At 38.7% G+C, this 14,667-nt stretch overlaps 1 protein-coding gene across 8 annotated transcripts in view; it reads right to left on the bottom strand.

Moving 5' to 3' along the window:
• ZFAND6 (zinc finger AN1-type containing 6) overlaps window positions 1-13,454 on the bottom strand; it is a 52,480-nt gene extending 39,026 nt beyond the window's left edge. For 4 of the 8 annotated variants that reach the window (XM_020900688.2, XM_070478249.1, XM_020900687.2 and 1 more), the window contains exon 1: window positions 13,306-13,454. Coding sequence is in view for 1 of the 8 variants with exons in the window: in XM_070478248.1 (XP_070334349.1) it covers window positions 12,460-12,463 (4 nt within the window). In the remaining 7 variants the exon portion in view is untranslated. Of the gene's footprint in view, window positions 1-2,293; window positions 2,353-12,459; window positions 12,670-12,987; window positions 13,069-13,305 lie in introns of those variants that run through there. The other 4 variants (XM_070478248.1, XM_070478247.1, XM_070478250.1 and 1 more) reach the window with 3 other exon arrangements.
• Window positions 13,455-14,667: the final 1,213 nt, after the last annotated feature.

Raw genomic sequence — 14,667 nt, forward strand, 5'->3', positions numbered from 1 at the left:
AGATTATACATACATGCTTAACTACTGGCTCCACCAGTGAGTTAGAACTTAACCCATGACTTCTCACTGACTCCTATTTATAAATTAGATTTTTTAAATGTCTTATAGAATTTTGCTTTAAAACTTTTTAAGTTTATTCTGGAACATTAGTTAACAAGTTGACATCCTGACAATCCTAGCCTATTCTATTTAACAGACTAGCTGCCAAACATATACACAATGCGGTAGTTATTGCCAAAGAATGCTCTTAAAGACAATTGGGAAGAACACAGGACTAGTAACACATTATGTGTATATAAAGTCATCTTACCTTCAATGAAAACCTAAGAAACACTAGAAAGGTGCTAATATTTTAAAACCTAGATTTATAACATAGATCTATGTTTCTATATTGTACTTAAAATATCAGAAATGCACAAAGTGACAAAGGCTACTCATATCTGTTCAGAGTAAAGTTAAGTATTACAGCTCTCTCTGTAAAAATGTTTCTGATGTTCTTTCTTAGAAGAAAATCGTCTGATGTGTGCTACCTGAAGAAACATGTACTAAGGAAAACTTGTGTGAGCAACAATTCCAATGTAAAACATTAAGCCCTGTACTTAACTGATAGCAACACATACAATACAACCAACAAAGATATAATTGCTCACTTAAGTAGGTAAAATTCTCCCAATTTCCTTCAGCTGATTTTAATGTCCAGAAAATGGATTCAGAGTCATCTACATCTTGGAAAACGGAATTTAAAATAGCCTATTAGTTTAGGCAAAAACTAATCAACAAGTCAGACACCTTCAGAGGCACACTTTAATGAGAACATTTAGGGGCTACCCATTAGAGAAATTCTGAAGCACATTTTTCTGGTGGCAATATAAACTGGAATAACCTTTTTGAAAAGCAATTTGGCTACTGAAGTGCTTATAGCCTTTGATCTAGGTAAGCCCACTCTAGGGGATTTTCCCAAAAGAAATAAAGAGGAAAATATCTTAAAATTTACACAAAGAGGTTTGTTCAGCAATACCATTTAAAATGGTGAAAAATTGGGAACAATCTAAATGTAAAACAGGCAAAAGACTAGGTAGATTAAGGTCCCATTAACCTAAGAGAAGTCTATAGCAAATGAAATGAAAACAATTTTAATAATAGATGATACAGTTTGATAAAAAATAAAAAACTGTCTTTATTCACAATTATGGGAAAAATATAAGAATATGATAAGGTACAGAACAGAATAGGGAAAGAAATAAGGCTACCTCACAATGATCTTGTGGATATTTGGGTGACTTTTCTTGATTTTATTACTATTATAGTATTGCTTATACAAGAGATGGAGCAGAAAGCATTAATTTAAAACATTTTTCGTGATCTGAAAGTAGCAGCATAGTAAATACAAGTATACTGACTGAAATGCTTAGATGGCATTTGGGCCAATTATTCAAATTATTCTACACCTTAATTTCTATGAGATCAAAGAGCAACAATATAAAAACAAGAGCCTCTAAAGGAAACTTCTGGTACTGAAACATAGTACAATTATTTCTTAAGTAAGAAATGTCAACAGATTTATAGACACTTTTTAAGTTTTGGCAGCCTATCTATACCTCTTAAAAATATAAATTCATTCATTTCCTGTTTCAAAATAGTGTTAATTGCTTATATCTACCTTGAAAGAAATGAAGTTTGGAAGAAGGACAAAGTTTTACCTTGTTCTATATAAAATGAATCTATGATCTTTTAAAAAAGCAAAACTAAAATTGTGAGCATACTAAAAAGCGCCAACACATTGGTAGATTTAAAATACACTGAAGTTTTATAAGGGGGGGATGTATGCTGGGGGGTAAAAAAAAAAAAAATTAACAGTTGGCATTTCAATTCTTTAAAAAGGACAGATCTAAACCTATCACATATATGTCTTCTGGCAACTTCACATCTTAAGTTTAAGGAAAATGACATAAACAGACCTCCTCCTCAAGATGTCATTTATAAAAACTGACAAATGACTCTTCAAACATCCAATCCGAGAGAAAAGACTGTTACTGGAGATGATTTTTATGCAAGTATTTTTTCATGACACTTAAATTCTGAACTAAAAATAATGATAAAAGAAAAGTCAAGTTTGATTCTCTGAACACCTATTTCCTGTCCAAACAGCCCTTTTGTTCTGCTTCCCTGCTTAATTTTAATGTTCAGTTTGCATCAGAAAATAACAACAATGACAAAAGCTAGCATACACAGAGCACAAAGGAGCAGAAGTGTAAAATAAAGGATCATTAAAAGATTAGAACAAAAATCCTACCAACAAAACCTCCACAATTTTCTGTTTGCTTCACCTCAGATTAACTTCACTTGAAGCTGTACTCCAAAGCAACCAAACCTCAATACCAAGCTCCACCTTCTCCAATTCTAGTGGCTGAAGAGTAAAATCTCCTCCCTGTTAGTGAAACTGATAATTGTGATTGGATACGGCTAATATCCATTATTTTAAAGAACTTTTCCTTGCTAGCAGGTTAGGTTAAACATACTAAAACCCCCTGGATAAGCTGGTTTCTTAAAGAAACAGTAGGTAATGTTTCAGTTTTCCCATCATATACTATTTGCTTCCTCTTTTGTCTAGGTAAAAAATAAATAAACCAAGTAACAGCAATGAAAATCTCACAGAAGAAGTGTTAATTTGTAGTTCAATGACCAAGTGTTTAAAATACAATGCTTTTAAATGAAATTATTTGATTTTTTTTTTTACAGAGCCTGAGGGTGAAGTTATGCTTTATAAAGACAAGATTCCTTTTTCAATACAGTTCACATTTGGTATGAAAATTCTAAAACATCAACAGAAATCCACTGCAAAAATTTTGCTAATGAGAACAAAATAGTATTTTCTCTAAGACTTAAAACATAAAACTACATCTTAAATGAAAATACACAGCACTAAAATATTGAATGCAAAAATTCCTAAGTTATTAAATAAATATCACAACAGAGTAAAATTTTCAGTGACATCAGACTGATATTTCTATTTAAAACTGAAGAAAAATCAGGTAAATATTATTTCTATGTCACCACACTTACAGGTCTGATGTCATGTTTTGCAAGGTTAATGCTTATCCACTGCAAAAACAAAAGGAGACGACAACTTGTTCTAATGAACATGTTCAAGTATAAACTTCAGGATGACTCAAGTCATTTTCTTTTTTAGTTTTTTTAAAAGAAAAGTGGACACTATTTTGCATCCTACTGAGATATTACTCTAAGGTGGCATAGTAACCCTAAGGGAGAGCCGAAGGGTATCCTCCTCTTAAAATATAAGTTACGTTAAATGTTATTTTTACTACAGAGATTCTGACTTTTGAACAAAGATCTTTGGTCACTTTGTACATTACAAAATTTGTTGTATTTTTAAATTTGCTGTATGCTTAAATTAGAACCGTTTATGTTTTTAGGAGTTTGATCGTTAACTATTACTCTGGCATTCATCATTATCTGACTGAATGACAAAGAGTATTCACCTCTACCAAAAACTGACTGACATAAAAACAAATTCAAAATTAAAACAAATCAGAGTAGCTCCTTCTTAAAATATACTTTCAGTTACTTTATGTAAGAATTTTTCATTTAAATTTCATTTTCTAAGTTAAAAATCTTGCAAGCATTTTTCCTGAAAGAAAATTCATACATTAGAACAACATAAAGCCAACAAACTTATTTTGAATACAAAGGGAAGTCTTTGTAAGAAACTGAAAATGCACATAATTGCAACTAGACATGAATATGGAGTAATACCCCACAGAAGCCCAAACAGCTGCATAATCTATTATGCCTTTTAAGTGGACAAATTGAAAGAGCCAATTCACAGAGGTCCAGTCCCAAGATCCTTTGCAAGGATTCACAGCTTTCAATGCCCAGTACTTCACGAGTCAAGTTCAGGTTTTCTTCCCACTATGTGGACACATGCAAAAAGACCCAGGGAGTAGAAGAGGTACATGAGCAGACAATAGAAAAAATACACAATTTGAGTTACAGCATCAAACCTGAGTTACACCATAAAACAAGTTTTAGATGGTCAAAATTTTATAGGGTTATAGAAAAAGAGATAGCAAATATTTTACTTTTAAAATTTGGCAAACATAAAATTAGCATTCAGCTATGGGAACCAAATGAACCTTTGTTCTAACATCAACTTTTCACATCAAAGTTAACTATTTGTGCACAAAAAAGACATAGAACATACACTAATCTAACACCAAAATCCTCTCCATTTATAACCAGAAGAAAATATAGACTGAACTATTCCAGATGGTTCAAAGACCTCCAGGACCTATTTAAAAGAACTGCAAGTTGATAAATATCATTTTAGGTGGCTTACAGATTAAAAGTAAGAGTGTTTTATTCCTCTTCTAAATCTGTAATAAAAGAAAGCAACAGAAAAAAATAAAAAGAGTGATACCACAACTGAGGTTATCTGAAAATAACACTGCTTCCTGGGAACAGGGAGGAGGCAAAAGGGTCAAGGCTCCCTGATTGCATGTGAGGACACCACTTTTCCAACATCAAGTATTCAAAAGGCGTACTCTTTGTGAGAGTTCAGAGGTTTTCACAAACCTATCAACTGAAAACAGTTTAGAAGAGACCAAGCCACTAAACAACTTGGTCTCATTTCACTTATTATTAAAAAAACCCTCTAGAAAAAGGCAATACCATCTTGCCACAAAAAATAAAATAAAAATAAAAAGGCAATACCTAGACTATTAGAAATAACTTTTGGTACGTTCAGAGCAGGGGGAAACTTCCACAGAATTTTTAAGGACTGAGAATGGCTCAAAATGTTCTCCCTACAATAGAATTTATTCCTTGGTAGTAATATCCCTGAGTGCTACAGGTTATTAAGGCAATAGCTGGTGAAAGGTGGTTGGTGACAACAGCAAGACATGACTAGGGTCACTAAGGATAAAGTCTGAAAACCATCCACTGATGGAAGAAAAAAATATTTAAGAAATATTTCCCTGACAAATACACAGTGTCTACAAGAGTGAAGTATGTAGTTTGCAACTCCTGATGACTATCTTCTCATTAAGAGAAAAAAACACAAAGTGAGTATGGGGGAGAAGGAGGGGGGCAGTGAGGGTCCATTCAGGAGAATACCAAGCACAAAGGAAACACTTAGGAAGTAAACAGGTAAAAAAGCATAAACCAAGCTTAAAAAGAGGTATCTTTCTGTGAGACAGTAAATTGTTCTAAGTCTAAAGAAACAGACAAGGTCACCAATAAATGTAAATTAAAAAGGAACAGGGATCATAATATGGAGACCGAGGTATAAAGTAAAAGAAAAGCATTCATAGTCCTCAATTATTTAGATTTAATAGTCATGAATTTTCATGTGCCAAACACCACACAGTCGATCATCTAAGTAAACTGCTACACAAAGAAATGACAGAAAACAGGTTGGCAGACTTTAAATTCCCTCTCTGGTTAGCGGCCTAAGCCAGAAAAACATAACCAAAAGATGAATGATACACAGCAATCATTTAATAAGGACAGTTCTATATACAACTATCAAAAGAAAAGCTTCTTTTCTCAACAGTCATAGGAAAAAAAATTTTAAATTATAGTCCAGAAGAAAACCAACAATTTTAAAAAGCAAAAGTTGAACAGGTAGTGTTTTCTACCTACTGAAAAGCTTATTCATTCATCAAACATTTTGAACACCTACTATATATATGCTGGGCACCACTGGCTGCTGTGAATGCCACAGCGAATTGTCCCTCCATTGTAGAAACTTACGGTCTAGAGTCAGACCAGTGCTGACCACCTAGAAAATAATGCGAGTCACATGCAATCTCAACTTTCTGGTAGCCACATTAAAACACTACAATAAAATTAAATTAACTGTCATAAATATTTTAACAGGAAATATGTAAAGTAGCATTACTTCAACATGTAATCAATATCTTAAAAACTGAGCTCTTTCCCCTTTTTTGTGCTAGAAATCAAGCTTTTATTTCATACTTGTAGCACATCTCAATTCAGACTTCCCATATTTCAATAGCCAGATGTGGCTACTTAAACTTAAATACTGTAGCTTTTAGCCACATGATTATTCAGAAATTAAAATAAATTTTCATTATGCACAAGACTCTTTATCTCTGCTCTTCACTGTAACAGCCACTAGTCGCATATGGATACTGAGCACCTGAAATGTGACTAGTAAAACTGAGGATATGAATTTTTTACATTATTTAATTTTAGTTAATTTAAAAAGCCACAAGTGGCTAGTAACTTACAAGACTGAAAAGTATAGCTCTAGGAGAAAAAGACTGCTGAAACAAATCACATGCATTTAATGAATTTCAGTTGTTACAAGTATTTACAAAAGAATCCAATGGGAAATGAGTAAATATACCCAACAGAGAACTTAACCTGTTTTGCCAGCATTAAGGGTTAATTCATCAGAGGAAATAACAATTTAGCAAACGAGGACAGCCTATGCAAAGATCCTGAGTGGGAGGAAAGCAAAAATACAGTAGAAATAACGAAGGAAAGTACCAAGGAGAAAAATAATCCAAGTTATTTGTAAGTGACCAATTTGGATCACAGACTATAAATAGGATAGGAAGGTGGTGAAGCAGAAGCAGCCTGAGCACTTAGTCTTGCAATGAAGTCTGCCCCACTCTCTTCACTCAGTAAACTCCAACCATTCCAATCTCCGGTCACCTCCTAAATTGAGTCAGGTTCTTTTCATCCCCTTTACTTAGGAAACCTGCCCCAGTACTTTTCTGATCTTAGAAGTCAGAATCACAGTTCCGAAATTTCTATTCCAGACAGGGTTTGAGGCAGTAATCCAACTGGAGGATATGGTGTGGAGGGGGTGGGACAGGGCCGTGAACCTGTTTGCAAGACAATTTTTACAAAAAATGTTTACAGAACCAATTCAATGGGTCACTTTTTTTTTTAAATGTTGTGACAGACTGGGGAAGTTAAGAAAACTTCCCCATCACTAACTTTAAATGTTACATTCTCAGAACAAACATCCCAACTAGCACCTTCCAATCTCTATCAACACACCCTACTTCTCTCCTTCCCAGCAGTGGTCAAAACCTGAAAACTCTACGCAGTGGCCTGTTAACAGCCTAGCTTTTCCAACGGACAGTAAACTACATGACAGCAAAGATCCTGTATCATTCATCTCTGTCTCCTCAACACTTAGCACATGCCCAAGTAGCATACAGGAACAGCTGAATGAAACCGCAACAGCAGGGATTTTAATAAAGATATTACAGGTTAAATTTAAAGGAAAAAATACCTAAACTAGGCTCAAAGGAAAACTTAATGGCATTAAATTTTTTTCATTATACAACATAAAACATTAAGTGTGGAAATAACAGTATTTTTTTTCCATTTATTTTTATTAGTTGGAGGCTAATTACTTTACAACATTGCAGTGGTTTTTGTCATACATTGACATGAATCAGCCATGGATTTACATGCATTCCCCATCCCGATCCCCCCTCCCACCTCCCTCTCCACCCGATCCCTCTGGGTCTTCCCAGTGCACCAGGCCCAAGCACTTGTCTCATGCATCCAGCCTGGGCTGGTGATCTGTTTCACCCTAGATAATATACATGTTTCGATGCTGTTCTCTAGAAACATCCCACCCTCGCCTTCTCCCACAGTCCAAAAGTCTGTTCTGTACATCTGAGTCTCTTTTTCTGTTTTGCATATAGGGTTATCGTTACCATCTTTCTAAAGTCCATATATATGTGTTTGTATGCTGTAATGTTCTTTATCTTTCTGGCTTACTTCACTCTGTATAACGGGCTCCAGTTTCATCCATCTCATTAGAACTGATTCAAATGAATTCTTTTTAATGGCTGAGTAATATTCCATGGTGTATATGTACCACAGCTTCCTTATCCATTCGTCTGCTGATGGGCATCTAGGTTGCTTCCATGTCCTGGCTATTATAAACAGTGCTGCGATGAACACTGGGGTGCACGTGTCTCTTTCAGATCTGGTTTCCTCGGTGTGTATGCCCAGAAGTGAGATTGCTGGGTCATATGGCAGTTCTATTTCCAGTTTTTTAAGAAAGCTCCACACTCTTCTCCGTAGTGGCTATACTAGTTTGCATTCCCACCAACAATGTAAGAGGGTTCCCTTTCAGTATTTTCTAAATTAAAAAATTCAAGACCAAAAACAACCCGAAGACCCTAAAGAATCAACTAAAAACTCGAGGACTAACAAAGCAACAACTAAAAATTGTAGGGGGAGTGGGGCAAAGAGGATGGTAAGACTTAACAATAACCCAAGAAAAACACATTATTACTCCCAGTTACTAAAACAGTGTGCACTGACTGGTACTGAATAAAAGCTAAAAAGAACCAAACATAAATGTATTTAGTATTATGACAATGGCAGCTTTATTTGAAGGCAAAAGAAAAAGTTTTCTTTTATGGGGCTAAAATAACTGATTTACTACTAAGGAAAACTAAGGACAATTCCTTCACTTCACATATTAAGTCAAAATAAATTCTGAATGAACAGAAGAGAGAGATGTAAAAAATGAAACCACAAAGAACTAGAAGAAAACAGTTATCTGGGTAGAAGAGTTCATTAAATATGAAAGTAGAAGCTGTAAAAACAATGTTATTAACCTAAACTTCTTAAAAGACAAAACTTTCAATTATTAAAAAAGTAAATAAATAGATAAACAAAAGGCTAATGAAGAGCAAGGGAAAATGTTAGGATGAGTCAAAGGGTGGCTATCCTAAATATAAACACCACTCCAAAGAGCCAAAGACAAACCAGAAGATGTCCAGAACCTATACTTCTATTCATTATCATAACTCATTAATCTAAGAAATAAATTACAAATCTTACAAAAAGAAAAAGAAGGGAAAAAATATTACTTCTGGAAAGATATGGAGGAAAGGTGTACTCTCTCGTATTTTTCATCGAACTTCATACAGGTTTGGTCAACTTATACTACAATGCTGGTTGAACTTTTAAGATAAGATTTGTCAGTATTCATGAGAAAAAAAAATGTTCATATACTTTAAGCAATTTTAAGACAGGCTGAACCCTAAAGAAATAAGAAGTACATAGTAAGATGTAGCTCTTAAGATGTTCTTCACCACATTGTAACAGTGAAAAAAAGGATAAAGCAGCAAGTTATACACAATAAGTGACTAGTTAAATTAACAGTACTTTCATAAGACAAAATGGCATGTACCTTTTAAAAATCTTATTTTCAATATATGGGGACCTAACAGTAAAAGCTGTTTTTTTCCAGTAGTCACATGGATGTGACAGTTGGACTATAAAGAAAGCTGAGCACCGAAGAATTGATGCTGTTTAACTATGGTGCTGGAGAAGACTCTTGAGAGTCCCTTGGACTGCAAGGAGATCCAACCAGTCCATCCTAAAGGAAATCAGTCCTGAATATTCATTGGAAGGACGGATGTTGAAGATGAAACTCCAATACTTTGGCCACCTCATGTGAAGAACTGACTCACTGGAAAAGAGCCTGATGCTGGGAAAGATTGAGGGCAGGAAAAGGGGACGACAGAGAATGAGATGATTGGATGGCATCACCAACTCAATGGACATGAGTCTGAGTAAACTCTGGGAGTTGGTGATGGACAGCGAGGCCTGGCATGCTGCAGTCCATGGGGTCGCAAAGGGTCAGACAAGACTGAGCGACTGAACAGTAAAGCTGAGGAAATCCTTGCCCACAAGCAGTTTACTTCAAGCAGGGGATACAGACAATAACCAGATAAATCACTTCAGATGTTAGGTTCTCAAAGGACACAAAGAAGGTAACAGCCAACTGACAGGGAAAGTGGTCTGGGATGGCGTCTCACAAGGAGTGACATTTGAGCAAAATACAGCTGGGTGTTCAGGCAGAAGGAACAACAATTTCAAGAGAACTAAGCCTGGCATACAGCACTGCTGTGGGTGAGCAGCACAAGATAAGCCTGTGAGGCTGATGGGCAAGACAATCTAGATCAACCACAAACAAGGCCTGCCCAAAAGGTACCTTAAGAGGAAAACACAACCAATGGTGAAGATGGTCTGAAAAAAGATAAGTAAAATATATCCCTTTAGAAATTTCTTACACTGACTACTTGCTGAATCACAGTATTTTGGGTTAAAAAATATTTCACCTGTTTCTCTTTGTAAATGTGGCTATTAGAAAATGTTTAACTACTTATGTGGTTCCCATTTGTAGCTCCTATTATATTTTCAATGGACACTGTAGGTCGAGTATAAAAAAATCTGGATTTGTTGAGTCTGAGAATAAGAAAATCTACTTTACACATTGAAACGATTGTTCTGCACAGGAAAGGGAGAGAATCTTGAAGCAAAGATACCAGTGAGGTGACTACCACCACCATACCATGTACAACAAAAGTGTTGAGACAGATCATATTTGGTTTAAGTTTTGAACACAGAAGCAGCCTGGTACTTCTTAGAATTCAACGTTTAGTTGTTTAGGATAAGAAAAACAAAAACAGAGAGACTGGTGGGATACCTGCCAAAATATTAATAATTACTCATTCTTTGTGACTTTTCTGACAGTTTGGGGGGGGGGAGCTGCCCTCATAATCAAATATAAAACTGAGGTTTGTTTTTGTTTTTTTGTTTTTTTTTTAAGCAAGATAAAATAGTCCTATCAAAACAAAGCACCCTGACATTTGTCTGCAGGCTGCATACACTGTTCTTAAAAAAAAAACACTTCTCATGCCTATAAATAAAGTTTATTCAAAGATATACACAAAGTCATATTACTTATACACACACCATTTTCAGGAAGTTAATACTGCTCCATAATTTATCTTTGTGTTGCTGTTCACAGGATAAATTCCAAATCTGAGGCACAGGGATGGGTGGGGAGGGGAATAAAAAGTACTTAAATGTGTTGCTAACATATCCTGATTAATACTCACCGCACTCCTTTCTCAAAAGTGTTCCAAAGGACACACTCAATGAAATTCCAGAGAATAACACCTTGGCCCTAATCATTTTCCTTAAAAGCTTTGCCATTTGATAGGTGCTTCACTTAACTAAAGTCTGCATAACTGTTAGGAGAAACTCAGGACAGGTTTCTTTTACACATGTGTACTACGGCACAACAGAAGTTTTAAGAAACTCGCCAGAGATTAAAAAGTGGGAAAGAGAACCCCAGAAAAGTGATTTATTTTATACTCAATCAAGTGTTTTTTCTACCATATTTACATTTTTGCAGTGAAAAAGCTGACAGCAAATAGTGCCAGACTTCTTACCATGGAATTTCCAAGAACAAGATTCATTCAGATTGACAGGAATCCTGGTTTCTCATGCAGATGTTCAAAAACTATGAACCAATTACTATGGATATGAATTTGCCATTAAAACGTAAAAGAGAATCCTAAAGTTTTTCATTTATTTCTAGTATTTCAATCTATTTTACTCCTGAGTACCTAAAATGTCCCAATGAAATCTGCATTCACTCTAAAGCAACCCTTGCATTTGTGTACCAGGATCTAGGAAACAAGAAATGTTCATGGGACACAGCTGGTGACAGCAAAACAGAATCTAAGACATAGGCTAAAGGCCCATGAGTCGTGGAAGAGTAACACAATATTAATCTTTATATTAACAGAGCAATGAAACGAGTGAACTACAGCTACACATTCTTTTTATAAAAAAGCTCAAAAGAAAAACAAACTTAGCACACATTTTGAGCACACAGACGTCGTTATGAAACTTAAAAAAAAAAAAAACGCAAGGGAATGGTAAACAAAATACACTAGACTGAAATGATTACCTCGGTAAGGACAGGCAGAGGTATAAGACAGATAAGAAACTCATAAACATATGCAAGTTTTGGTAATATTCCAACTTTTGGTTTGGAGATGGAAAGCATGGATTTTTATTACATTTTTTATCTCTTTCTACTTTATTGTGAACAGCATACTTTAATACTGTGTTGTGTGTGTTCATACCTTTGTGGCATTAAATATACTTTGAATACTTTGCTTAAAAAGCTGTAATTAACATACAATAAACAGCATATACTTAATAAAAGTGTAAAATGCGATCTGTTTTGACAGAGGAAATTATCACAATTGAGATAATAAGCCAACAACCCCGAAATTCTCCTCCTGTACCCCTTTGCAATCGCTGTTTCCCTTAAATACATTTTAAAATGCATAAGAAATAAAAGTTTAAAAGATAACCTGTTTGGGAAGTATAAATGTGCATATTCTGCAGAAAGAAAACATTTTCCCTTGAAGCCCTGGACTGAGGGTAACTCGGCAAACTGTCCTAAAATTGGTAACATAAATATTACATAACTAACCTTAAAAGTCTATGGGATTTTACATTAAAAAAACACATTTCGAATTTGATTTGATAGAGGACTTTAAACCTCTTGCTCGAAGCATTAAATCATTAATAACGAACCAATTTTTTAACCACCAAACAACTTACACATGGTCTGTGTGTAACTTCTTCACACTGCTGAACAACTAATCTGAGTGTGAAGATAAATCATCGCAGCGTCTTAATCGTGTGGTTGGTTTGGCAGAAAGTTTCGACATAAAAGTTAAAATCATTTCAAACGCATTATTCTTCTGTTGTTTACGTAGTTAGACGGCAACGTGAAAATACTACTCCAGAGGAAAACTGAGAAATTCTGAGTACACCCAACAAACGCAGAGGAAAGAGAGACACCCCCCCCCCCCCCCCCCCCCCAACACACAACCCCCTTTCCTTGTCTGACTTGCTAGACTTTCCCCCTGGCCGGTTGCTGGAAACACGGCAGGTGAAAAACGCTTCCAAGAGGGCTCGGGCTGGGAGGCGTGAGGCGAGGAACTTGACCCGGGCCGGTGACAGGGACGCGCCACAGGGCGCCCGGGGTCCCTCCGGCCCCCGCCCGCCAACTGCTCGGAATCGGAGGACAGCGGAGGCTCCCCCCCACCCCGAGGCCTGGGGGCAGTGGAAGGGGGGGGGTCTCACCTCGGCGCGCCGCCCCAGGCCCCAGCGAGAAGCCCGGGACCTCGAGGGCCCGCGGCGCGTCCGGGGGAGTCCGCCGCACCTCTGCCCCTGCCCCCGGGGCCAGGAAGCCCCTCACCCCTCAGCAAAATCCCGGCCCCGGCCCGCGGGCCGGCGGCCTGCCCACCACCTGCTGCGCCCGCCGGCCGCCCTCCGCTTCCGGCTCCCCTGGGCCGGGAGGGGCCGGGGGCGGGCCTGGCGTCGCCTTAGCCGGTGGGGGAAGGGAGAGGGAGGGGGAGGGGAAGCGTTGGTCGCCGGGGCCCCACGGGCCCCGCTCCTCACCTGGCGGCGGCTCCCTCCGCCTGACGCGCTGTCTGCCGCCGCCGGTCGCCGCCGGTGAATGGGGACAGGTGAGGCCGCCAAACCCCTGGTCGCTCCGGCCCCGCCGCCGACGGCCCCTCCGTCCGCTGTTTATTAAACTTTTCTGTTTGGTTGTTCGGCCTGTGACGCGACTACGGGGCAGAGCTTCGCGATTGGCCGGCGCCCGGCGCTGACGCGGCAACCCCCGCCCGCAGCCTAATTATTACCGGCCGGGGCGGAGCCGCAGGCCGGAGCCGGCGGGGAGGGGCGGGGTCAGAGCTCGGAGCAAGCGACGATTGGCTGGAGCGTAAGAGGAGGCGGGGCGAAGCGTGGGGGAGACGCTCCTCCGGCCTCTCCGCCTCCACTGTCCTTCCTCCGCCTGGGCTTCCTCCCAGCGGCAGCTGGGGCGACTACGGGAGGACGTTTCCTGGGGTCTAGAGGAGATTCATCGAGGTAGCAGGTCTCTCTGCTACCTCGAAGGGGGCTGCATGTACCTGTACCGGATCGAGTAGCCCGAAAGAGTTGCGCTTCACCTGCCAGTTGTGCAAGAAGGAATTCTGAGCTTTCCCCCACGTGCAACATTGTGCCCCCACCCCCCCTTTTTGCAAGCGCAGAATCCAAGGCCTGGGGCACTACTCTGCCCGGTCCTGAGCCACCTTTTGGAAGGATTGGAAAACTAGTAGAAGCGAGCATGCACATGTGTGTCCCTCCCCCCCCCAACACACACACACATGCTTGGACGCACACGCCCCCACAGGCACCCGGACCCCTTTGCAAAACTCTTTTTAGAAATGCACGTCCACTTCCCAGCTGAGTGGACCTACCAGTTACTGCGCTGGGGCGTGGGGTGCTGAGCAGAACGGCTCCCCCGCAGCTTCTGACCCTTGGGCTCCGGTGAAGTACAAGAAGTACAAGCTCATAGTTCGAGGTCATTCTGTCCTGCCGTGATTGTAGGGATTCAGATGGGGCTGGCAGGTAGAAGGTGGACCGGGTCCTGCGGGTCCTTTTTAGTTTATATTTGATGTTTTGTTTAGGAATATTTTGGAAAAAATTTTCATGTTAGAAAAATAGAGTAAAAAATATTATTTGATTACTGAACTTTTTTGGTGCCCCTTAAAATTTTCCGTTTCAAAAATCTCACTATCCTCACCCTAGTTGGATCTCACTTGTGGGGAGAGAGAGATTGATGTGACTGACTAAGGTATTTTGCAATAGGCCTTTGGGATAAGAAGAGGTTAGTTATAGAGGAGAGATAGGGGCCAGAAAGTTTTCAAGGAGGAGGTGGCATTGGTTTTTGGCACTGAGAGTGTGTAAGGCTCAGCCTGCTGGCAACCTGGAGAAACA

The sequence above is a fragment of the Odocoileus virginianus genome, chromosome 16 (assembly GCF_023699985.2).
Source record: "Odocoileus virginianus isolate 20LAN1187 ecotype Illinois chromosome 16, Ovbor_1.2, whole genome shotgun sequence".
In the NCBI taxonomy this organism is placed as follows: domain Eukaryota; kingdom Metazoa; phylum Chordata; class Mammalia; order Artiodactyla; family Cervidae; genus Odocoileus; species Odocoileus virginianus.